This window comes from Protopterus annectens, chromosome 17.part0, assembly GCF_019279795.1.
Source record: "Protopterus annectens isolate FY-2018-M chromosome 17.part0, PAN1.0, whole genome shotgun sequence".
NCBI classification, from domain to species: Eukaryota; Metazoa; Chordata; order Ceratodontiformes; family Protopteridae; genus Protopterus; species Protopterus annectens.
This window is the reverse complement of record NC_056751.1, coordinates 416,821,776-416,849,062: the sequence shown is the minus strand read 5'-3', so window position 1 is coordinate 416,849,062 and position 27,287 is coordinate 416,821,776. Positions and strand designations below refer to the sequence as shown.

General features: G+C 43.1%; 1 protein-coding gene across 2 annotated transcripts in view; it reads right to left on the bottom strand.

Moving 5' to 3' along the window:
• The window catches only part of MED25 (mediator complex subunit 25), a 1,733,520-nt gene that overhangs the window by 437,619 nt on the left and 1,268,614 nt on the right, over positions 1-27,287 (bottom strand). Inside the window, exon 16 of one of the 2 annotated variants that reach the window (XM_044059360.1) lies at positions 15,478-15,588. The exons of the other annotated variant lie outside the window; for it this stretch is intronic. Coding sequence (XP_043915295.1) covers positions 15,478-15,588 — 111 coding nt within the window. The remainder of the gene's footprint in view (positions 1-15,477; positions 15,589-27,287) is intronic. 2 annotated transcript variants of the gene reach the window in all.

Genomic DNA, 27,287 nt, shown 5'->3' with positions numbered 1-27,287 from the left:
ACTTGGCCAAATACTCCAGCATTGGATCCAAACTCCAAACTCCAAGCTCCTCTCCTACCCACAATGCCCCTGTCTCCCTCGTCCCTTCAGATCGAGTTTGTTGCAGGACAGCAGCATTCCAACCTAGACCATATGCCTATAAACCTCACATCACCCATAAAAACATATCCAGAGAAGACTAGCCAGGACAGAAAGACTATGACTCTTCAACCCGGTCCACTTCAAAGCCCACACAAGGCAGGGAGAAGTAGGGAGGGATGGGTGAAGACAAATGAAAAGCAACAACTCAGATGGAACATTACGGTAAGTACATAACTTCTCTATCTCAAGTTGTTGTTTTCATCTGATCTTCAACCTGAGGAACACAGTCTCCAGCTACCAATAAATCCTGGGAGGTCCTCATAGAAGGATGTTCCGGAGCACAGCTGAGCCAAAGGATGCCCTGCCCCTGGAAAGAAATTCTAGTTTATAATGGGAGATAAATGTGTGTAAAGATACCCAGTTAGCTGCAGAGCAGATATCATCTAAAGAAACCCTGGACCAAAAAGCCACAGAAGTAGCTATGGACCTGGTGGAATGCCCCCAGTCATGTCCTGGTAGAAATAACCCTTTGACTCAATAGGCCAATGAAATGCATGCAGAAATCCATCGAGCAATAATAACTTTAGAAACAGGCTTTCCCAAGAAAGGTTTAGAAAGTGAAACAAAAAGTTGATCAGACTTGCAAAAGGATTTTGTTTTATGCAAATAGAAACGCAGCTGCCTGTGAACATCAAGCAAGTGCAACTTGTACTCTCCCTTATTCTGGAAATTTGGAAAGAAAACTGGCAAATTAATGACCTGGTTAATATTAGATTCTAAAGCTACCTTTGGTAGAAAAGATGGATTAGTCCTGCAGGGACACACTACCTTTATGAAATACCATACAAGTTTTTTTGGCAGATAAGGCTTGGATCTCTGAAACCCTTTTGGCTGAGGTAATTGCAACCAACAAAGCCTTCTTCCATGATAGAAACTGTAATTCAACCATGGCTGCTGGTTCGAAAGAGGAGGAACCAGGGCCTGCAACACCAAGGTGGGATCCCAAGGGGGCGTTGGGACATTAACCTGAGGCCTAAGGAGAAAGGTATCTTTCAGAAAGACCTCACAAAGTTTGGAAGAAGCCAAAGAAGCCAAATTCTTGCCTATGTGAAAGTTAGAAATCACTGCCAATTGTACCTTAAATGTAGAGAAGCTAGCACCAAGGTTAAAAATATCTGCCAAAAACTCCAAAATGGCTGGAACTGGCACAGTGAAAGGATGCAGGTCATGCTGAGAAGCCCAAATTGAGAAACGCTTCCATTTACTCAATTAACCTTCCTGGTAGAAGATTTGTGAGCTGCTACCAAGATCATCTTTACAATAGAAGACAGCCCGGGAGTCCTAACTATCATGGGAACCGGAGCAGCCAAGCCATGAGCTTAAGGCTGACCAAGTTTCGGTGAGAGATCCCTGAAGGATGTGTAATCAGATCCAAACCAGATCTAGCGTCTAAGGTGGACACATTACATGAGACCACAGAGTGGGGAAACCAAACTTGGCGAGGCCAGAAAGGGGCAATGAAGATCTCTGAGCTCCCCAGCTGTTGAGCTTACTGAATGAACTTGGAGATTAAAGTGAGCACAGGATAAGCATACAGTAGACCAGAGGGCCAGGCATGAACTAGAGCTTCTCTAGGGGACTCCCCTGAAGGGGGGGTTCAGAGCAAAATACTTGCTGCACTTCACGATGGAAGGAGAAGTGAAGAGATCGCAGCAAGACTGACCCTACTTTAGAAAGATCTGTTCCACTACTGAAGGATTCAGAGACCACTCGTAAGGCATCATAATAGACTGCTGAGCCTGTCCACCAATATGTTGAACCTCCCGGAATGTGTGCTGGTACCAGAAAATGGCCAGTGGAGATCACCCACTCACACAATCTCATGGTTTTGCGACAAATGGGTAAGTTATGGTCCCTCTCCTGTTTGCTGATGTACCAGACTACTGACATATTGTCCGTCTGTTTAGCAATAGTCCCGGGAGGAAGAAAGGCATGGACAGCTTGCAATGCCAGAAGCATCACCCTCATCTCCAGGACACTGATATGCAGACTGGTCTCCAGAGAAGACCATGTGCCTTGGACCATCCTTCCCATGCAATGCCCCCCCACCCAAGCAGGGAGGCGTCCATGGTCACTGTGACTGTGGGGGAGGGAAGAACAAATGGACGACCCTGAAGGAGGTCTGGGGATTGGAGCCACCAAAGAAGGCAGTCCTTGTAAACACGGGACATTAAAATGGGATGTGACAAGGAAAGGTCTAGGAATGACCACTGCATGGCTAAGGTCCATTGAAGAACTCTCATATGAAGGCATGCAGTTGGAACAAGGGTGAACGTGGCTGTCATAGACCCCAACGCCCAAAGAATTAAGCCCACTGGGGGAAGGTTGGCTTGGAAAATTTAACTCACATGATGATGGAGTGATAATAGGCTGTCCGGGGGTAGAAACACCCTGCCCTGGATAGTGTCTAACCAAGCACCTATAAAATCCAGAATCTGCATTGGTGCCAGTTGAGATTTGTTGAGGTTTATGGTTGTACCTAGGTATTGAGCAGTCTGAAGAAGATCATCCCTGGCTTGAATCAGTCAATTAGTGATTGGCTCCCAGCCAGAAGCGGAGGAACCTCAGAGAATGCCTGCTCATCTTTATTTTTATTTATTTATTTTATATTTGTTTATCGGGAGAGTCCAACTGGGCATAAAACCCTTTTTCAGCGGAGGCCCGGGGAGAAAAGCTCCACTCTTAGTAAACTATTTTGTTAGTAGAAAGAAAATTGTATAATACAATAAAGAAATAAATAGTAACAGACATCCATAATGGTAAAAAGACTACAACAGAATAGATTGGTCAAATGGGAGACAAGACCAATAGTCTTGTATAACGCTTCTAGAAGACAGTTCTTACAGTAGTAGCAGGTAGTGACATTGTATACAATAGTAGTGCAATTACGATACTTAAGTCTTATAAACAGATAGCATAGCAAACTGAAAAATTAAAATCTGATCGATATTAACAGTGAGAAGGAGAAAAAAACAACATAAGGTACTCATATGATTTAAATTCAATGCTCATTACATATGCAATACAAATTTTAAAATCAGCTAGTTCCATGGTTTGGGCTACCCATGCCCAGTACATGTACAAGTCCAGGAAATGGTGAGGTGGGCTTTAATGTGATGCTTGAAATGTTTTAAGCTAGTTATAGTTCTAATTTCAAGTGGTAAGGCATTCCACTGTTTAGCAATGTAGCAGGATTAGAGTGAGTCACCTGAACTATTTTTACTCCTAGTTACTTCAATTAGAGCTTTATTAGTGGATCTTAGTGGATGGGTACTTATATGGGGATTCAGAAGGCATTGTAGAGCTGGTGTTTTATCGGGTTTATAGTACATTTGGTGGGTGGTAGAGAGTTGTGTGAAAATGAGCTGGTGGGGTAGTTCTAACAAACATAGTTGTCTTAGGGCCTTACAATGATGGGTTCTAGGAGGACAGCTAGTGGCAAATTTAGCTATCTTATTATAGCAGGCATCTAGCTTCCTTAGGTCTGATTTGGAGAGTTTGGTAAGGATGGGTGAAGCATATAGTAAAGTTGACAGAAGATGAGTTTTGGCTATGTTTATTCTGGAGTTTGCAGTTAGGTAGTTTTTGCCTCTGTATAAGGTACCTATTTTCTTGTGTACTTTTTTTACAGTCAGGGCAATGTGTAAGTCGAACTTCAGATTTTGATCAATAACACCGAGAAGTTGGGTGGATGGTACTGGTTCAATCAAAGTCTTATTACTGGATGTGATGGTGTAGTAAGTGGATTGAGTTTTGAATTTACTGGAGTGGAAAAGCATGAGTTTAGTTTTATTTGGATTCAAGATTAATTGGGCATCTGCCAACCATAATAGCACTGAAGGATGTTTGGGTTAAGTTCTGTAGTTCAGGTAGAGTTGGGGCAGAACATACGACAATGGAATAATCTGCATACTGTATAAGGGTGGCTTGGAGATTATTTGTAAACAGGTTAAAAAGGAGGGGGCTGAGAATAGACCCTTGAGGCACGCCCATAGTCACTGGTAGTAAGGGAGAAAGAGCTTTGTTCCACCGTACTGCCTGTTGGCAATCTATGAGGTAGTTCTGAAACCAGACTAGAGTAGAGTAGCGTAGGTTCAATTTGGACAAGGCAGTCAGCAGTTTGATAAGGTAGTACACGTCTTGGAGGTCTACCGAGCATATCCAGTCGTTTATCTGCAGGAAGGACAGAACAGACAGAATACTGACCATCCAGAATTTCGCCTTGGCAACAGAAAGGTTCAGGGTTGAAAAATCCAGAATGGGTCTTAAGTCTCCCTTTTTCTTTGGCACTAAAAAGAACCTGTAATAAATGCCTAATCCAGATTCGTCTTGGGGGATGGGCTGGATGACTTTTTTTGAGCAGCCTGTCGATTTCTACAGCTGTCTCCCGTTGACTGGGTGGAACATCTGAGAGGTGTTTGGGAGGACTTGGGGGATGGAGAAAGGGAATCGAGTAACCTCTACAGGACCAAACGATCATTAGTAATAGACTCCCAGGTTATTGGGTGCAGAGATAGTTGCTCCTCGACTGCATCCAGAGATGAGCAGTCAGGCAACCCTTCAGGGTTGCTGACAGGGTCTGTTGGGGAAGGATCCCAAGACCCTGGGTTCTTCGGACTCCCCCTGCCACGACGGCGAGGTCTGTCGTATCCCCCTCTGCCTCTGGGGGAAGACGAATCCTGAGCATCATGGGAAGAACCTTGAGACTTCTGAAATACCATCTTCTTAACCCCATGCTGATTCCCAGAGAAGGATCACTGCGGGGTGGAGAAGCGGATCCCAACAGCAGACAAAGTCTTCCTGTCCTCCTCGCTCTGGACTAAAGCATCACGGACTGTTTTTCCAAACAAGGTGGAGCCATCAAAGTGGGCGTTTGTGAAAGATGCCTTAAAGGGCTCTGAAAAGCACATAGCCAGAGTCAGGTGTGTTGCCTAACAGCTACGCCTATACCGGCAACCCTAGAGGCACCTTCAGTTATGTGTGATAGGAGCCTCATGGAAGTATTAGAAATGGAAGTGAGGGTGGCCATGTGAGAGGAAAAACCCTTTTCTCCTCTGCAGACATGGACTCTGGGGCAGATGCAGGGACCTGTTTGACCAAGTCCCTCTGCAATCTGATTACATGTGCCAAATAATTCAGCGCATTTAAGGCAAAGGTGCCTGATGCATAGGTCTGCTTCCCAAAATGATTAATTTCCTGAGACTCAATGTCTAGACGGTGGCTGGACCGAACAGCTCTCCTGTGTGAGTTATTTTCTGGTGGCTGTCGCAACCACCATGGCATTGACCGGGCACCCTTTGGACCAACGCTGCCTATCCAAGGGAGCACCAAGCACTTTATCCAGGCACCTGGGGATATACTCATCTGTATCCAGTTCCTTCCATGCTCTAGATGAGATTAGATCCACAAGGGGATCTGCGGGAGGAGACAACTAGGAAGTAGAGGGTCCTATGCCAAACGCACCCAGGAATACCAACTCATCCGGTTTGGGCTTCTGGGTAAATCACCCACCACGCTGCCGCAGGATCTCCAAGATGTCTCCAAAGGAGACATCCTCCAGGAGAGATCAGAGGGGACCGCTCCCCTTCCTCCAGATCAGTATCATGTGTGAGGGACTCCGGAAGGGAGTCTAAATGCCTCCTCTTACACATATGCTTCTGAGGGGGCTCCTCAGGGGGAAAATTTGTGGAGGACTCAGAAACCTTGGGGAGTTCCTGTGTGGGAACCTCCCTGGGTGAAGTGGCAACAGGCTGTCCTGAGGGGGCAGGACAGCAGACTCTGGCCTAGAAAAACAGGGAGCCAGGATGGACTCAGAGGATGAAAGTGTCAAAGGTCTCAAAGGAGCCGAGAGGACCCTTCTCCACCACCTCGAAGGCAGAAGGCGAGCGGATTCCTGAAGTCGGAACGGCCAAGGCTGGATTCTCCGCTCCCTACATTGAGGGAGAAGTCTGAGCCAAGCCTCCCAGCGCCAAGACTCTGAGAGGAAGGGACAACCCCAAAAGCCTCAAAGTCGACACTATCCCCTCAGATCCAATACTGAGGCTTAGGCTCCAAGAGTCGGTTGGCTCCGAAAACATCAGAGCTAAACCACTCAGGGCAACGTTTGGTGTCGAGGTACCAGGGACCGTTGGCACTGACCCCTCAACACTGGGGAACCTCGGACCCAATGACTCTGAAAAGTACAGTTTTGTACCTACCCATAAATGTAGATGTTCGATAGATATGCAACTGCAGTCATAACATATGGGTTGTCCTGCCTCAGGCAGCCCTCGGTCGGCCGGATTCCAAAGTCTGGGTCCGACGTCGGCTGATGTCGCATTTCTCTCCGACGTCAGAGCGGCTGGAGTACATAAGCATCAGCCAACGCCATCTTCTTCTGTGTTTCTTGCCCCAGATGCCAGGTGCCCTCCAAGGAAGGCTGTAATCAAATTGGAAGACAAAAACATGTTTCCAGACAAATAAGTAAGCAATAAACAGATAGGATAACAGGGAGAGGAGTGGACCCAAGGCATAGAGGGGGAAGGAGGGAGGGAAATCCCGACTGCAGTTGCATATCTATCGGACATCTACATTTATGGTAGGTACAAAACTGTAATATGTCCTTCAAGAATGCAACTGCAGTCATAACATATGGGTTGAATACCATAGCTTAGCTGGGGGAGGTGGAGTGCTATCAATCCCTGCAGGACTGCCGAAGCAAAGCCTGCTCTGGATCTGGAATATAAAGGGAGGTTGTAGTGTTTGGAAAATGTATGCACGGAGCTCCATGTAGCAGCTTCTAGAATGTCTTTTGTAGGCACCCCTCTTAAGAATGCTGTAAAGGTGGCTGTAGCTCTGGTGGAGTGTGGTCTGACATTGGCTGGCACACTCTTTCCATGGAAGGAATAACAGAATCTGATGCAATGTCCAATCCATTTTGAAATTGTCTGTTTGGAAATTGCTTTTCCTTGTACCCCAGGGGCGTAAGCTACAAAAAGCTGATCAGACTTCCTACTGGTCTTGGTTCTGTCCAGGTAGTAGCGAAGTTGTCTGTGAATGTCCAAGGTATGCAACAGTCATTCCCCTTTGTTCTCAGGATTGGGAAAGAAAGTAGGCAGGTGAATTGCTTGATTTAAAGAAACCCTAGACACCACTTTTGGCAGAAAGGTAGGGTTGGTTCGTAAGGAGACCCTGTCTCTGTGAAAAGTTATGAACGGTGGTATTGCCATTAGGGCCTGTAATTCCAAAACCCTTCTTGCTGAAGTAATGGCCAACAGGAAAGCTGTCTTCCAGGAAAGAAATTGTAAATCCACAGAAGCTGCTGGCTCAAAGGGAGGTAGAGTCAATTTTTCTAGGACAAAGTTGAGGTCCCAAGCTGGTACTGGTGCCTTTCTTGGGGGCTTTATATTCTTGATTCTTCTAAGAAATTGCCTTAACAAAGGATGTGAAAACACAGGTTGATCAGTGTTGTATCTAGCTGAGATAGCTGAAGCATGTATTTTTATGGAAGAGTATGAGAGTCCATTATGTAGCATATCTGCCAAATATTCCAGGATGAGAGGGATGCTCAAAAGTGATGCATCATGACCCTTGCTGGTATTCCAAATGCTGAATCTCTTCCATTTGGCTGAGTAAACCTTCCTGGTGGATGGTCTGCGGGCTTCTGTTAGTATCCGCTGAACTTCCTTGGAGAGAGGTAGATTGAGGTTATTTATGGTATCTCCCAAGCTGTTAGCTGTAGTGTCTGGATGTTGGGATGAACTGTCCTGAAGTTGTGTTGAGTCAAAAGTTGGGGCCATTGGGGAAGGGCCCACGTTTTGCTGTGACATATGCTCCGTAGAAGTGGGTACCAGTGCTGTCTTGGCCAGTCTGGAGCTATTAGGATCCCCTTGGGCTGCTCTGCTTTGATCTTTAGTAACACTGTGGTCATGAGTGGCAGAGGTGCAAATGCATAGATTTTTAGGGAGCTCCAGTTGAAAGAGAGAGCATCTATTTTCCATGCTTGTGGATGATATGTCCTTGAACAGAACTTTTGTAAGTGATGATTGAGGTAGGAGGCAAATAGGTCTACGTCTGGCTTGCCCCATGTCGAGGTGAGTCGTATAAAGATTTCTGGATGTAACCTCCATTCGTGGGGGTCTAGGAAATTCCTGCTTAGACTGTCCGCCAGAACATTGTCTTTGCCTGGAACAAACTGGGATTGCAACTGTATGTTTAGGCTCAGTGATTTTTCCCAAAGATTCATTGTCAGTCTGCAAAGGGGGTAAGAATGAGTGCCCCCCTGCTTGTTTATGTACCACATCACAGTGGTGTTGTCTGTCCGTATTAGTAGGCGGCCTTGTTGTAGTTGTTGTCCAAAGGCCTCGATGGCATGCATTACTGCCAGCATTTCTTTTTGGTTGATATGCAGATGTGTTTCCTTTGGAGACCATTGTCCTTGAATACATCTGCCCTCCATGTGCGCCTCCCATCCAAGGTCTGAGGCATCTGTGGTCATGGTCTGTGTTATCTGAGGTTTTTTGAATGACATACCTGTGTTTGACTGGCTTACTGAGGCCCACCATAGAAATTCCTTTTGAAGACATGGAATGAGCGGTATGGTTGCTTCTAGGTTGTTGCTGTGTTGAGACCATAAGCTTTTTAGGTACCACTGAAGCTTTCTCATGTGTAGTTTTGCTAGTGGAACCAGGAGAATGCAGGATGCCATGTAACCCAGGGCCTGTAGGAACCTCCTTGCAGTCATCTGGGTGAGCTTTGCTAAACTTTTGAAGTAATGAGTTAACTTCTTTTGCTTGTCTTCTGTCAGGTAAGCCATTTGAGAGGCTGTGTCTAGTTTGGTTCCTAAGAAGATTATTTGCTGGGATGGCTGAAGTCTTGACTTTTGAAAGTTGACTGTGTATCCCAGAGCCTGTAGCAAGTGTATGACATAATTCAAGTTTTTTGTCAAAGTTAGTTTTTTGTCCGCTTGTATGAGGCAATCGTCCAGGTACGGGTAGATTTGAATCCCCTGGAGCCTGCAATGAGCAATTACTGAAGCCAGGCATTTCGTGAATACTCTGGGCGCAGTAGATAAGCCAAATGGCAATGCTGAGAATTGATAATGCTCTGGCCCTGCAAGAAATCTGAGGTATCTTCTGCAACTGTGTCTGATAGGGACATGCAGGTATGCCTCCTTGAGGTCCAGAGTAATCAGCCAAGACCCCTTGCCCAGCATGGGAAGGAGTTGCTGTAGAGTCAGCATTTTGAACTTTGGTACTATGAGAAAAGTGTTTAAAGCGGACAAGTCCAGTATTGGTCTCCATTGAGTTTTTTTTCTTGGAACAAGGAACAGTCTTGAGTAAAACCCCTGACCTTGTTCTTGTTGTGGGACTTTTTCTATTGCTTTGATCTGAGCAAGCAGAGAAATTTGCTTGATAGCCTCTGCCCTTTGATTTTGTGGAAGGTTTGGCATGCCTTGTTTTCTTGGCAAGGTATGAAAATGGAACCTGTAACCGTGGTCTATAATGTCCAAAATCCATTTGTCCTTTGTCAGTTTGTGCCAATTTTTTGAAAACAGAGATAATTTTCCGCCCAAAGGAGCTTCTGCTTGCTCCTTGGTCAGCGGGACTAGAGGAAAGTCATTGAGATTGTCCCTCTGGGGCAGGAGAAACCCCTGTGTCACTTCTTTGCTTTGCTGGTTGCCATTGTCGTCCCCTGTAGGATACTCTGTATTGCCCTCTTCCTCGGGCACGCCTGTTTTTGCCCCTTTTAAATCTTTAAGGATTAGGAAAGGACCAGTTTTTAGAGGGCCAGTTCCTGCTGAATCTGGGTGGCTGCACCTGGAGGAAATCTTTGACTGTCTGAACTGACTTGGCTTTTTCCTCAATGGACTTTAACACATCTTTAGCATTAGCACCAAAAAGCTTGTTCTTTTCCAATGGTGCATCAAGAAGTTTTGCTTTAACATGATCTGTTAAAGGTTGTTCTTTTAACCATGCATGTCTACGAATGACTGCCCCTGTCATAGCTGCCCTACATGAAGCTTCCAATGCATCATATCCACACTGTAGAAAGTGATTGCTAACTTGCTGAGAATTATGCACAGCCTCCTGCAAAGACTTCCTATCTAAAGATTCAGGAGAGGCCAATCTTTTCTGTAAATCATCTAACAGGAAATCCTGATATTGAAACATGTGAAAGAGACAATTGAGAGCTCTCATAGATAAAGTAGTGGAGGTGTAAACCTTCTTCCCCATCTCTCTAAGGACCTTGCTTCCCTGTCGGAAGGCAAAGGATTTTTGGAGGTGGAAGCTGAAACCCCTTTAGGCCCCTGGGAAATTGTTTCTAAATCAACAGCATGGGCCCTAAAGAAATAAGAATGGGTTTCTGGGACCCTATAGTATCTGTCAGGCTTGACAGCAGCAGGAGGAAGAGTATCAGGGGTAACACTGGAGTCAGAGTATAAATCATCCAAAACATCAAGCACAGGAGGTATAGCTAAAGGTCTGTGTTGGGGCTTTTTAAGGAAGGTTCGAAGGTGCTTTCTGGAATCTGAAAATTCCTGGCCTTGCCACTTAAAATGCTCCCTCATGGAATGCAGAACTTCCCCAAAAGAAATATCCTCAGGAGGAGAGGCCGAGGGAATGGAGTCCTCTGCATCTGAATCCTCATAGGTCTGGAAGGGCTCTTCCTGGCTTTCGGAGTGAACAGAGTCCTCGGAATCTTCATCTGAAGGAAGAGGGTCAGAGGGTTCAACCCTGGGCCTCTTATCAGGAGGAGGCTGGGATCCCCTCTCAGGATGGGCCTGGGAACCTCTGATCAGGGAAATTAAATCTGCGGCCATAGCCATGATTTGAGTTTCAGGAGTAGGCTGAGGTAAGGTTTTAGCAGTAAGATGCTTGGACTTGCCGGCTGCCTTAGCACGTGTGTAGGCCTTGATAGACATGGACATGGGAGGCCTAGCCGCTCCACGTGCAGGGGTAACCTTATCAACAGCAATGGTCTCGGGCATTTCCTCGGTTTCAGTATCCGGAGGAAAGTCAATAACTGGCGTTGGAGTGGCCTTCGGTATCGGAGGTATCGGTAATGCGGTGTCTTCGGTTCGGAGCGGTGGAATAACCGCCTCAGAGGGAACTGGGGCACTCGCTTTTAGTTTTGGCGTGGTGTCGGTGGAAGACGCGGGCTGAGGATGTCGGTCCCGTTTTTTTCGTTTCTTAGGAGTCTGCGTTGTCGGATGTTCCGACGGCATTGTATAATCAAATTTTTCGCCGAAAAAGTCTTCAGCGAACTCAGCCCGGCGCCTGAGAGTGCGCTTATTGAAGCGAGCACAGGCGGCACAGGCCGAGACGTCGTGGTCTGGGCCAAGGCAAGGGAGGCAGTAAGAGTGGAAATCCTTATGAGGTATTTGTTTACCACAAGACAAACAATTATTTACTTTTTCAGTAATTTCTGACATCGGCTGAGGCAAGAAAAGGTCCCCAACGGGGTACTTAGCTTTTTTGATGACTTCGGTTTCGAAGAATACAGGAGCTGACCGACCGGCACTTGCGAACTGCTTCTGCTTCGGGCACCGCGCGGCAAGAAAGACTGAAAAAGATGGCGTCGGCTGATGCTTATGTACTCCAGCCGCTCTGACTTCGGAGAGAAATGCGACATCAGCCGACGTCGGACCCAGACTTTGGAATCCGGCCGACCGAGGGCTGCCTGAGGCAGGACAACCCATATGTTATGACTGCAGTTGCATTCTTGAAGGACATCAAGGGGTCAGACTGGAGAAGGAGTAATAGGAGAAAGGTGAACTGCATGCCTCTGGCTCCAGAGGGGGGAAGAGAAAGCAAGACTACTAACTGAATCTGGGGCCCGACTGAATTTCTGCATTACCCTGTTCACCTCTCTGCTTCAGACAGGCCCTGAGATGACTGGATGGAAGAAGTTACCGACCTGGGCCATGAGTGGGGCAGGGGTGAGGTGGAAAGAGGAGATCGAGCCTGGGCAAGCAAGGTGACCAGATGGCTCGGATTTGGGTGAGAATTGGCCGGGGGTTCGGTTGATGAAGTGCAGTCTGGGGGACCCCTTCCTGGTCCAATTCCAGTCCTTAGGTAGGGCCTTCATTCTGTCCCCAAACTTCTTGGCGGGAGGTTTGAGTCCCAGAAGTTGGAGCAGAGGAAGAAGCAGCAGAGGCCTCTGTAGGGGGGAAGGAAGTCTTTCAAAATGACTTTGTTCCACCTGTTGATCAATGTGTGGGGGTTGAAGCCCGTGCAGATCGAGCAGAAGGAATCTAACTTAGAGACACCCAAACAGACCACACACAGTGTGTGGGCATCAGACGGTGGAAACTTATGCCCACACACTGCGCATTTCATGAAGCCAAGCTTGGGGGTATCGACCATGGCCAATCAGGAAAGAAAGACACTCACTCACACTAGATAGATAGATACATAGACAGAGAGAGATTTTTTTTTGTATATAGACTGATGCTTGAGCGCAAAGGAAAGGGTAGGGTAGAAACAGTAAAGAAACAGGTAGAAAAGCCAAAAGGAGTGAAAAAAACTTAAGAAACAAACAGTTATTGAATACGGAGCTTGGAGCTATCAGAACCATGCTGCTGTTCAAACGAGCGACAAATGAGATCTGAAGGGAGGAGGGAGACAGGGGTATTATCGATAGGGGAGGAGCTTGGAGTTTGGATCCGATGCTGGAGTATGCGGCAGAGTCAAATCTGTGCCGGATCAGAATTCCCTCAGGTTGAAGATCAAATGAAAACAACTTCAGATCAAATATTAAATAGACAAAAACGTTCACATTCTTGCTACTTTATCTTCATTCATTTTTCCAACACCAGTCTAGCATCAAGTGTGATATCCTCCTGTTGCAGTGCTTTCTGCCTAACTTAAGGACATGCAAACAGGTACACCAGAAGAGATGCCTGATGCCCTCAAAGTCTACTGGCACATGGTGGGGAATGTCACACACCTGGCTTATCTGTTAAAACAGAAGAGACCAGATACTTTTTTCCTTCCCTAATGGAGTTAATTTCCCTGGAATCCTTTTTAGGGAGTGCAATGGTTAGGAATTCTAGCTTTGTCAAGCAGAAGTACATAACATTCACAACTGAAGGATGTAGAAATTAAATCAAATACTTGCCTGTTGTGATAGCATATTTCTTCTGCAGTGCTGACTGTGAGAAATTTTAAACAAGGTAGTGTCTTAATATTCTTCAATATATTTGTGTAGATGAGGACAGAGAGCCTCCTAGTAGCGGCTTCTCTCACAATGAATCTTCAGGTTGGATTCCTAGACCCTCAGTCAGATGCCTTGCAATTAGAAAGCTGGGACATCATCAACAGTCATTACAGGACTGCCCAAGTCTTATCTGGGCATTCCAAGCTTGGTGACCTCCCCATACAGTTTGTTCTCCCCTTCAGTCACTCTCTGTAATGAGGAATATTATGAAAAGATGCATAAAAGAATCTTCTCTGAAGAAATCTCCAATGCAGTTTTGAAGTGTCATAAGGATGTGACGGTACCATTGGCATCACCACGTATAGTTCTGGAGATCACTCAAGCAAGAAATACCAGGCCTTTAGAAAGCATACCACACACACACACACACACTGTGCTCTCAGAAGAGATTCAAATATTCACAGAAAGGGGCAACAGAATCTGAAGAATACCAGATTACATGACAGAACATTAAATAAGCAAAGTTGAAAGGGAAGGATGAGGGGAGAAGAGGACATGGGTGGTAAGTGGAAGAGGTCTATTCAACACAGCTAAAATATGCTGGCAGACAAGAACTGCCATACAATTCACTGCCTTTGACAGCGGCTATATGGGGATTCAGAATTGCTTGGAACACAGCCAGCAAGTAAGGACTGGGTAAGAACAAGGGAACAGATAGCTGAAAGGGTACTACACACAGAGTTCAGATTCACAGAAGACAGGTACCATCAAATATCCATATTCAAGGCTTTGATTACACTGCCCCAAAAAGGGATAAGAATACAAAACCTCTGACTTCTCCATGGTCACAGCAAGAAAATGCCATTGTTTTTAATGTACTTTTAAATGCTACAGTATCTTCACCCCATGCTTGTTGCAATACCCAAAGAGTTAGCTCCTCAGGGGCTTTTTACTGCATTTCAGACAAATATGGGGGCTGATTTGTATTACATTTCAGCACAAAAGTAAATTAACACTTCTAATTCTGGCAGGAGCTGCCCAAGGACATTTAAAAATCAGGAGAAGACCAGGCAGGCTACACCTATTTATTTGGTTTTAGTTTAGACAGCATTTGTCAGATTAAACCTTCATTTTATTTGGACACTTCACTGACAGCTTGCTTAGTAACCCTTAATCAATGACTCGCAGGCAAACATGGGGAAAAGAAAAAAAGAAACGACAACCAAAAGTAATGAGTGAAAAACTACAATAGGACAGCTTCCTGTTTATCTTATAATATAACAAAACACTTGTATGAACCAAGATCCCAACAAACTAGAAAATAAGACACAAACAATAAAGATGTCCAGAATGTGATACTGGATTAAAAAAAAACACCCCCACCTGAATACTAACTGTAAACGTCAGTATGGCAACATACTTTAACAGACTTCAGTTATACAAGAAACATCAGTAAGCCTTAACATTGCTACTAAACATGCTAAAATGCTCAATCTCTGTAATGTTCTTCATCACAGAGAATCACATAAAGAATAAATAATCAAAATAGTATTTATGAGGTTCTTAAAAGTATTTTTCAGTATTTTACCTAGACATGTAACTCTTCCCCAAGGGATGTGCGTTACACTGGAGTTAATTACTTAATGCAGGGAGGGGTGAAATCAACCCCACAAGATCTGAGATGTCCAAAAACAAGACATGCTCTTAGGCTCTTGACACCAGTTTAGCGAAATGTAACCTCTGACCAAATAAGAAAGTCAGACTGTGTCTAGAAGCATCATTTCTCTAAGCAAAGACAGAAATCTAATGGAAACAAGAAAATAGCTAAAAGTATTGCCTAGATATTTGCACTTATCTGATAAGTCCCAGTCCTAGTGACAAAAAGGAACTTTATGGAAGGTTGTACAGGCAGAAACTATACTAGGAAAAGCATTACAGAAAACTATTCCAGAAAGAATTGATGGTTTTAAGAATAATGTTACAGAGATGCAACTTTCCACACAGTTAACACAAATGAATTTCTGAAATAGTGCATCTTGCACTACAATAGCTGTCATGCTGGTATATACTATGCAACTAGTATATATTTGTATTTATACATATGTGTATGTATTTTATATACTACATGCAAAGCTACACATGCACTGTTGACGTGGGCATGTGTGTGGCATGCAAAGATACTTCATGGGTTCCTACCTGCTGTTGGACTCCCTGTGTCACAGGTAGGGGTCCAGGTTGTTTCTGCATGAATCCCTGCTGGTTGGAAACAGACCCAGTTGCCACTGGCTGGGCTACACCGAGCTGTTGCTGAAAAACAATTGATTTTTCACACTGAATGTTAAGGACTGCAATTTGAAAGCAAATCAGCAGCATAATGCTTATGGCTGTATTTGGTTCCAAAAATTAACAAAAGAACAGTCAGAAAACAACTTACCATGAAGGGCTCAGACAATGACTCTTGCTGTATACAACATCAGCAGGACTAAGGCACCAGATGCTAAGATACCACAGGATTATTTTATGTTCTTGCTATAACTGAGGGTCTGCTAATTTCCTGTATTACTTATCAATACATCGTCCCTACATACAGGATGTCCCTCCAAGCCTTTTCCAGCACACACAACTAATAATGTAAAAATTACTAGAAGCAGAATGAGGAAGATCTTTGCTAAAGCATCACTGTGATACAAGGGCTAAACATGAAGAGACCATATCTTTCATGCATGCTGATGAAGACCAATCCACCAAACAGTACTTATTCAACATCTGCTAATGTCTTTTTGCTTCTTTAAAATATTTCTGGTGAAAGAAGACTGCAAACAGAATACACATTAGATGAACCCAGGGATGAAAGCTACTTGTGCGCTTAGTATCATAATTCCATCTTTAAGACATGATGGAAATAAAAAGGTGCATTACTAATGGCTAACATATGTTTCTGGTTTGTCAACAATGGTCTTTACAGAAAAGGTAAAAGCCAATGTCAGAATTGTGATCTAGGCAACATGGGCAGGCCATTTGAGAAACCCTTCTTGGGCTTATGTGAAATTAAGATGCATCTGAACATCTGGCATCTGAAAAGACAACTTGTAAAAGACTGAAATAAATAGGGGCTAGTGGGAGAAGCAGAACCAAAGTTTGAAATAAAGAACCTAAGACAACAGATTGTTGCTAACTAAATAGAGGATTTAGTTGCACAGAACAAAGCAACAATGAGACAAGGATATAAGGGATGATCTTCAAAATGTATTCAGAGGAAAAATACTGAAAACTGACACTGTGGTGAACAACTACCCAAGCATAACCCATAGGATTTAGGTGATTCCTTTGGTATCTCACAATTGTGCTTCTTTCTTTCTTTTACTTGTGTGGTGCATTCTGATAGGCAACCAAATGTTTTCTCCCAAAGTTAAATTACATTTTCTTAGGTATTTCTGGTGGATTGAGAAGGTGAATGATCTGCTTACCAGAGGTACCTAAATCTGGGACTTACGAGCCAAGTCATGAGTCTCTTGCAGGTTACTGAGAAATGGTACCAATTCGTATTAGGGTCTATGTTAAATATTCGAACATCAAAAATGTCAAACGTTACATGGTCGAGACCAAATGTTCGACATTTGGATGTTCGAATATTAAATAAAAAAAAAAATGAAACAAGAAAAACACACCTTAACAGTGTGAGCAGGGGGCCAAGCCCCCCTGCACCCCCCACATGGGGGACTGCGCCAGCCCCCACTTAAATATACCAACTCCGAAATCGCACTTCAGTGCAGAAAAGGCAAATTCTCCCTATCTGCACCATACGGTGCAGATGAAAGTCAATCTTCAAACGTTTTGTCTCAACCATGTCTTCTACTTTTGGCTTTTCCCGGTTAGGGGTCGCCACAGTGGATCACCTGTCTGCTCATGATTGGCAGTGGAGTTTTACAGTGTCGAGTTGCCAGCCCAGCGCCCAACCTTCCACAGAAGGCACACACATGCACACACTCACACCTAGGGCCAATTTAGTGTCTCCACGAAATTTTAAGTGTTCAAAGAACTGACATAGACCCTTTGTATTACAATGATACACAGGGTAACACATAAATGTTTCAAACTATGCATGTGGCCATATTACATGTGTTAAAGTCCATTTTTAGTTGTGTGCTTCATTTTCAATTCCCTATTTAAAAACATATGCCACTTAACTGGTGTTTAGGTAGCAAAAAAGGAGGTCTGGTGAACATATCAGTAATTTCTAATTTCCCTGGGGGAGGGAACAGCGTTGAAATTGGTGCACACATTTATATGACAATGATGTTCTTGTTTCGATCTTAACTTCTCAAAGTCCTTCACAAAAAAAGTCTTTGGGATACACATACCTCTGCAGAAGTCAAAACGTATACCAAAAAAAAAAAAATATATATATATATATATATATATATATATATATATATATATATATATATACACACACACACACACACACATACATAAAAGATGAGCAACTAATAATAAAATATATTCAAACATTAAATGAAATTATAAACCCTTTAAAATGCAAGCTAAAACTCTCTATATAAACATTTTATTGTACCAATATGACTGAATTTCACACAAGGACTATTATTTATACCCACCATACGTTCGCCAGTAAAATGTAGGCACAAAGACTTAAGACAGTCAACTTTTTATGAATGAAAGCAATAAAAAAAGAATAGTCACTAAGCTCTACAAAATAAAATATTGCCTCAGTTTACTTGCTGTATCTGCCATTTGCTGCTTAGGAACTGCAACGGTTACATGTGCTCTTTAGGTAGGTGTGTAAAAAAAACTTGTATGTTCCAAAATAGTCTTTTGCAGTCTCACTGTGGGATACAGTACAGGATTAAATGTGCTAATGTTTCTTTTTAAGAGTACCAAAATGTCTTCAACAATGGTGACCTGCAGAAGGACACCACTACTGTAAGTATACACTTCTTATACCATCCCTTCGTTATGGATGTGAAATATAAGTGACTGACTAAAACTATCTTAAGAGACTGAACAGATATATTATTATTAATATCATGCACATAAAACTCTCCATAGAAAGTGGGATGACCACTGCACCAATACCACTGTACTGCATCAATTCCACAGGACTGGATACCGTGTTTGGATGTCACTGTTCACTCCCAGAACAGATTCTTTATTCTCTGTAAAGGCATGGTCTGGAAATTTGATGGTGGTCAAAAGAAATTAATCAAACGCACACTTAAGACATATTTTGAGAATAAAGTTGCAGTCAACATGTGGGAAAGACTTGTCATCAACATGTTTTACTGACAAAAAAATGTTTTATTAAATGGTGACCTGCTTTGAAAAACAAAGTCCTCCTTTAAAAACTGTATGGATGACTTATGAATGAAAAGTAAAGAAAGCAAAACAGCTGGAAGATCTCCTACATGATACCTGCAATTTTTTAAGAAACATTAATTGATTTGTGGTTACAAAGATGAATCACGGAAGGCATAATCACTGAAACAACACAAATACTTATTAAAACAAACAACTGCTGATGGGCATTTCAAGTGCTCCTACAGTGTTGACATTATGGGTACCTTTAAACAAATGGTAATTCAACAGTTTTAATTCAAGCTAAAGAAAGTCAAGGCCTTAGTACCAGAAAACAAGCCTGATTTCATATCCTGCATTTATACCAGAGAGTTAATTTTGGACTTTTCTTGTATAACCTTATATTTATTGCAACCAAAAGTATTAGCAAAGCATTTAAGAGAAAGAAATGACAGTATGTGAACTGACTTTTCCTAAAAATACATTTCAACAAATTGCATTTTACAGACTAACGATGTTATGCATAAAAAACACAATGTGTGACTTTGTTCTGGCTGAGGAGGTCTAAATACGACAACAATGTGGATCCATACCTAGAATATGCTATTTTGTAAAACAATATACACTGGTGCTTTGATAATCTTCAATTTTGCTCTTCATTAATTCCCCAAAGACTAGAGGAATGCTTCTTTTCTTGTGCTTTATATTATTTACTTTTATTTTCTTCTCTACTATATTCAAACTGGACAATTCAGTCAAGTCAACAAGTCTCATACATTTCTTTGCTCATATTTATTTTCATGTTCATGAAAAAACACAGTAATACCTTTCTGATTTTTGTTTGCTTGTTTCATCATCTAACAGGTATTTTCAACATTTCATCACAGTACGCTTAACTATTTACTTTGCCCGCTTCAGTCTTATGGCACACCCCAACCAAAAATCACCATCTGATTTCAAGTTCATGTATACCTGCTATTTGATGCTTGTGTTGACGTCTGACTTTCATATGTTGTCTGTGTTGAGCATAAATGTTCTCTCCATGTGTGTATGCATCTGTACTGGGTACATTTCTCTCTCCATCTCCCCAAAACATACAGCTGACTGCCTATCCTAAACTGTAAATATACTGCATTCTCCCAGCACCTGTGGCTCACTCTACTGCTGAAATGAGTTTGTGAAAGTTCAAGTTGTTTACCTAGTAAACACATAAATAACTGCTAACATTCATCTTTTCCTGTTGTACGAAAATCAGTCCCTAACACCATTGTCTTCCACAAGTTGCAAAGCCTTGGACCTTGACTACATATATCGACCTTAGTCAACTCTCTACAACAGCAAATGTACACACAACAAAAAAAAAAATTGCAGGATGAAGGACAAAGAGAAAATGGAGTGACAGCTGGTAGAGTTTAAAGCAGCTCCACAGGAAGAACAGCTTTGTAAATTGTTCCAAAAGCTGATGACAGTCATTGATGATTTAGACCTAAAGAGGGAAACAACAGGCAATCAACAAAAAGAAGTGAAATAATCCAGGACTTGGAACAGGACATGGCAACTCAGAGATCCAAGGTGCATGAACACAGTAAAAGACTGGCAGAAATAGATAAAAAGCAACAACTGCAAACAGGAAAACTGGATGAACTGGAAAAAATGTTAAAAAAAAACAACATAAGAATAATAGGAGTGTCAGAGGATGTCCTGGACACAGAAATGGAAAGAATACTGCTGGAATTAAGATTTCACATTCCCAGAAAAAAAGAAGCAATAAGAGAAAAAATCCACAGAGTTGGAAGTATGGCAGACACAGGAGAAGGATAGTCAAGACACATATTAGCATGCCTGCAAAGAAATAAACTTAAAGAAGAAATTCTGAGACAAGCCAGAACATTTAAACGGATACCCTTTAATGTTATCTTCTTAAAACAGGTAAAACTTTACTTTGTGAATTGGAATAATCCAGGAGATGGGATGTCCAACTTGTAAAACCAAACAGAAGAGAAATGAATGAACACAGACTGAAAATGGTAACCTAAAGCATGGGGGTGGGGGGTGGGGGGGGCTTTGCACAATCAAAAGGGAAAAAAAAGTCCTCTGCTGAATGAGTAGGATGCAAGGCATTACTTAACTTATCCAGGAAACCCAAAAGGTAAAAGAAAGTGGGAAGATCATAATACCACACTACACCAAGAAGAAACAGACAATAAAGCAGGGGTGGCAAGACAGAGTGGTCACCCTTTTCAGAAAGGAATTACATGTAGTGAGACTGCAAGGGTGCAAAAAAGGTGGGAGAGGAGACAGATCATTTGGCAAGGAAGAATAAATAAGAGACGGGAATCAGCATTTCCCAAACAAGGACACAGAAGACTTTGACAGCAGGTTCTGGGAAGAATGGACTCAGATAAAAAGGGATGGAGGGGAAATTACTGCCAGGAACTTAAATGTCACATTGGACCACAAAAAAGACAAGCTGCTTGGCAAAGGACAGCAGAGTATAAAGATAAAGAATTTTTGAACAGAACATGAAAGGAGGGAAGTGGAAGGATTTATGAAGGGCAAGATACCCTGAATTTAATAGAAACTGTTTGATTTAAGTCAGTAGACTAGGCAGGACACTACGGCAAGAGGAAATGGTGGAGAAGATAGAAATACAAAAGTGATGCATATTGGACAATGCAAGGATGGCAATGACAATAACAAAGGCAAGGACAAAGATAGAGCAAACACAGGGGTTGGAATGGACATGGGTGATTTACAACTAGAAAGATCAGGAAAGGAAAACAGTTTAAAAACTACAGACAAAAATGGGAAACACTCGTGGGAATGAATCAGTTGGGGAAAATCATGAGAGAGGATGGGTGGAAAAGGAGTCCAGATAAGGAGGAGACTACAGAACTAGAAAAAAAAAAAAAAAACAGGATGCAAAGGGAAATGTGGAAAAATGACAGACAGAGGCACTTAGGACACAGGAAGAAGTAATAAAAATTGAACTAGAAAGATAGGCATCAACTGCAATGGTACAAGAAGGACCACTGCTGGATGACTTGGAGAGGAACAGGGAAAAAAATTGAGTAATGAAGTACAAAAAAGTAAATGGTGAAAAGAGAGGTACCAAGTATTAGGGTAAAAGAGGAAGAGATCATACAGGGGGATAGCAGTGTCAGAGAAGCCTTTAGGTTATACTAGCAAATATTCCAGCAATAGGAGAAGGGAAGGCCACCGGGAGGTCACAGACCAAGGAGTGGGGTACTAAGTAGATGAAATAGAGGGGAAAACTGAATGCAAAACTCATGACTGGGAGATCAAAAAGGCAGTAATGACAATAAAAAACAGAAAGGTTGAGCGCCAGGGAGGTCACAGACCAAGGAGTGGGGTACTAAGTAGATGAAATAGAGGGGAAAACTGAATGCAAAACTCATGACTGGGAGATCAAAAAGGCAGTAATGACAATAAAAAACAGAAAGGTTGAGCGCCAGATGAATACCCAGTAGAGTTTCATACTTCATTACTTTCAGAAGTAATATTGACAGTTATGGAGTAGAATGAAAGAATAAGTGAAAAAGGGGAGACAGACACAATGAAAAGAATTAGGGTGGTAGTGATCTCTGAAGATGGGAGAGACAGGATGGAAATAAGGGAGTGCAGGCCAATCTCCTTTATAAACAGAATCAAGTTGACGGTAGAAGTGCTAACAAGGGTACAGGATGAGATTCTGATGAGAATAATACATCAGGAACAGAATAGTTTTGTGAAAGGAAGAAGGGCAGAAATGAGCTCACGCGCAACACAATTTTATGGAGAGAGATGAACAAAAGAAGAAACGCAGGCAGAGATGGTCTCTTCTGACCTACAAAAGGCCTTCGACTCAGTCATGAGGGAATTCCTCTGGAAAAAAGACAAACAGGAAATTTTATAGGACTGATGAAGGCAATTTACAATGAGCCAGAAACAGAGGTAATAGCAAATGGAGGTGTTTCCAAGGCACTAAAAGTAGTGAGAGCGATCAGACAGTGCTGCCCTCTCTTCCTAGTCTCTTCGTGCTCATCACGGAAGAATTGGCAAATGAAGTAAAGGAAAACACAACTGGAGGGAATAGCAGCAGTACAGTCAAGCTTCCGAATGTACACAGATGACTGCATGCTTATGTCGGAGAATGCTGAGACAGCCATAGAAGAAATAATGCCAGTTTCTGCAAGATCTGAAAGGGTCTCAGGGCTAAGATGCAACCAGAAAGACAGTGGTGGTCAGGATGGGAAAACAAAAAGGAAACAGTAATGGGACACATTCAGGAAAGGAAATTCCTCAAATATCTTGTCTACCCCCCCCCCCCCTTCAGACAACCATTTAATTTTCTGGGTGGGGATCTAAAGACCACTGCATACAAGATCACATCTGAATCAAAGTTTCTACAAAGGAGGGAGGGGGACCTACAGGATTCATAGGAGTTTCAAGCCAATTTAGCCACATGAGCATCAACTCCATGCCAATACCTACCCCCCTCAGGCTGTATCCCCTTTCTCATGGTGGGTTAGGGTCAGTTAGTTGTTGTGTCTTTTCGGCTTTTCCCGGTTAGGGATCGCCACAGCGGAACTCCGGTAAGCTAATGATTGGTAGTTAAGTTTTACGTGCCGAGTTACCAGCCCTGACGCACAACCTTCAACGAAGGTACACCCATTCACGTGTGTGTCCACGCAGAAGACGCTCTAGCTGAGAATCGAACGGGACAGCGTCTTACTGCGAGGCGACAACGCTACCACAGCACCACCACCGAGGGCACCCATCCAGTCTTCCACGTTCTGTCTAAAGGATGATAATGTTTCATACTGCTTAATCAGCAGTGGCAGCTTATTCCTGAGAAAGAGGAGGAACAAATAATACATCTAATCATTCATCTCATGCTAGTGAAGGTTTAGGTCCCAGGTTCTGGTGTTTACTAAACTATTAGACATGGAAAGATATAGGAGGTCAAGGATAACAGCGTTTTTATTAACATGGTAGGCAAGGCACATATCGTATAAGAAACTGAGTAAAAGGATTGAGATTCTAGCCCCACAGGGTACCCCTTCTTTAAGACCGAAATATTCTTACCTATGAACCATGGGGCTTCTCTAGTTGCTTTAATATATTGAGTGGATTACATCTCAAGTGGGGGATCACACACTACAACTGGTCTAATCAGTACTGAATATAACGGAATGATGACATCCTTAGATATGGATGACACAGCCATTGCTATAAGTTGTGTAAGCATACAGTTGCCCCATGGCGATCATATCAGAGGGAAATGTCAAACCCAGGTACCGAGGTCCCAGACTAGATTTCATTTAGTAACGGAGTGTTGTCTACCTCATAAGTTGAGGGTAGGGGTTGTTTGCCAAATGAAATGATACTACACTTTTTTGCATTTATTTTGATCTATTTTTAGTATACCGTGTATTAATTAGCTTAAGTTCTTTCTGAAGAGTACAGGTGTCAGAGGGGATCTTGGCAGTAACACCCAGTTTGTAGTCATCAGCAAACAGTTAACCAGTAGTCCTGGTTCTCAGTTTGCAGATAGTACAGCTGTGTACACTTACCATAAATGTAGATGTTCGAGTGTATTCACTGTTGCAGTCATTACATTTGGGTAATCTGCTGGCAGGTTGGCCTCAGTCGGCCTGATTAACAAAGTCTTGGGTCCTGCGTCGGTTGCTGTCCCTTCTTCCATGACGTCAGGTCTTCAGGGGTATAAAACATGCAGCCAACACCATTACATCAGTTTTTCTTGCCCCAGATGTCAGGTGCCCCCCAAATGGGAGCAAATAAAACTAAAAACACAAAAATATACCTCCAACCAAAAGCAAATACACCAAACAGGCTTTTAAGCATAGTAAAAGAAAGTAGAGGCATAGTCAGAGAAAAACAGGGGGCTGGAGGGAGGGTAACCAGGACTGCAACAGTGAATACACTCGAACATCTACATTTATGGTAAGTGTACACAACTGTACTATGTTCTTCATGTTTCACTGTTGCAGTCATTACATTTGGGTAGACTACCAAAGCTATGGTTGGGAGGAGGACTTTATACAGCATTAGGACCAGGTATAAGGCCCTGCAAGATAGCAGAGAAAATTGGTAAATGATAATGCTTGGTGAAAGTATGTATAGAACTCCAGGTAGCAGCTTCTAGAATATCCCTGGTAGGAACACCGGTTTTTCATGGTGCTTATAGCAGAAATGAATGCAATGGCTTATCTATTTAGAAATGGTTTGTTTTGAAATAGCCTTTCCCTCTGCCCCAGCAGCAAATGCTACTAACAATTGTTCAGATTTTCTTCGAAATTTAGTTCTGTCCAAGTAGAATCTAAGTTGTCTCTGCACGTCCAAGGAATGCAGAATCTGTTCCCCTTTGTTTTGTGGATTGGGAAAAAAGGTTGGCAAATGAATGGACTGATTAAGAGCCACACTGGAAACCATCTTGGGCATGAAGGATGGATTGGTCCTCAGAGATGCCCTGTCCACATGAAAGATGAAGAAAGGCTCCACTGCCATAAGGGTCTGTAATTCAGATATCCTTCTAACTGAAGTGATTGCTAAAAGGAAGGCTCTTTTCCAGGAAAGAAATTGTAAGTCTACAGTTGGCTCAAAAGGAGGTAGAGTGAGCTTTTCCAAAATAAAGTTAAGGTCCCAGGCAGGGGTAGGAGCTCTCCTGGGTGGTCTCAAGTTCTTTGCCCCACTGAGATACTGCTTGAGCAAGGAATGAGAAAAGAGAGGTGGGTTCTGTGTTACAGTGAGCTGAAATAGCTGAAGCGTGGATTTTAATAGAGGAAAAAGACAGGCCCTTGTGAAGCATCTCAGTTAAGTATTGCAAAATCTGAGGTAAATTGGGCACTGCTGTGCTCATCCCTAAAGACTGGTTCCAGGCACAAAATCTTTTCCATTTGTCAGTATAAGATTTTCTAGTACTAGGTATTCTCGCCTCCAAGATGACATCCATCACAGGTTTGCTGAAGGATGCTAAGGGTGAATCTAAGTGATTTGCCAAGCTGTAAGGTTCAATGTTGGAAGCTGAGGGTGCAGAATTTGGTTCTCCTGCAGAGACAGCAAGGAAGGTGTCTGAGGCAGGATCCAGGGAGATATTTGTGACACACTGCACAGAAGTGGGTACCAGTGTTGGTGTGGCCAGTCTGGAGCAATCAAAATCATTCTTGGTTTGTCCTGTTTGACTTTTAGCAGAACTTTGGAGAGCACAGGCAGAGGGGGAAAGGCATAGACTGATAGGTTTTTCCAGATGAAGGACAGAGCATCCACTTTCCAGGCTTTTTTGTATGGAGTCCTTGTGCAAAATTTGTCCAACTGGTAGTTCCACGGGGAGGCAAATAGATCTATGTCTGGGCTCCCCCATTTGTTTGTCAACATGTTGAAAATCCGTGGTTCCAGTTTCCACTCGTGTGGGTTCATGAGATTTCTGCTTAGTCCGTCTGCCAGTGTATTCAATTTTCCTGGCAAGAACTGAGCTTGTAGGTGCACTTGGTAGCTCAAGGCCATGTTCCACAATGCCATGGCTAGTCTGCAGAGGGGGTAGGAATGTGTACCCCCCTCTGCTTGTTTATGTACCACATAACCGTGGTGCTGTCCCCGTCTTTATCATTAGTTGTCCTGGAAGAATGTAGTCATTGAAGGCTGTCAGAGCATTCTGTACAGCTAACATTTCTTTTTGATCAACATGTAGGTGCATTTGATTTGGGTTCCATTTGCCCTGAATGCATTTCCCTGCCAGGTGAGCCCCCCACGCATAGTCTGATGCATCTGTAGTTAGGGTTTGGGTGGCAGGGGGGTAGTGTGAATGATAGTCCCTTGTTTTGGTGGCAGGCCTCTGCCCACCACAGAAACTCCAGGTGTAGGCAAGGTATGACAGGAATCATTGTTTCCAGGCTGACATTGTTGACTCCACAGACTATTTAAGTACCAGTGTAGTTTCCTCATATGAGGTCTTGCATATGGAATTAGAAGAATGCAGGAAGCCATGAACCCCAAGGCTTGCAGTATTTATCTTGCAGATAGCAGGGTTTTTGTGGCCACTTGTTTGAAGTAAGTTACCAAATGAATTTGCTTCTCTGGCGTTTGGAAAGTCATCGGGGCAGATGTAGTCAAGCTTGCACCCAGGAATGTAATCTGTTGAGAGGGTACCAGTTGTGATTTATTTTCGTTTATGGTGTACCCCAGACAAGTTAGAACCCTTTTTTACAAACGCCAGATGATTCAGATGTATGCCCTGGTTTTCTGCCTGAATTAGGCAATCATCCAGATATGGATATATTTGAATATTTCTATGCCTGAAAAATGCAATTACTGGAGCCAGGCACTTTGTGAATACCCTGGGTGCAGTAGATAAGCCAAAGGGCAGTGCAGAGAACAGATAATGCAAGTTGCCTGCTTTGAGGCGTAGGTATCTTATGCAAGATTCCCTGACTGGGATGTGCAGGTATGCTTCTTTTAAATCTAGAGTTGCCAACCAGGCATCTTTGCCTGGCATAGGAAGCAACTAGTGAAGAGTCAGCATCTTGAATTTTGGAATGTCTAGAAAGGTGTTTAGAGCAGACGGGTCCCGAACTGGATGCCATGATTTGTTTTTTTCTGGGTACCAGGAAAAGCCTGGAATAGAAACCTTGTCCCTTTTCCTCTTCTGGTACCGGTTGAATAGCCCCCAT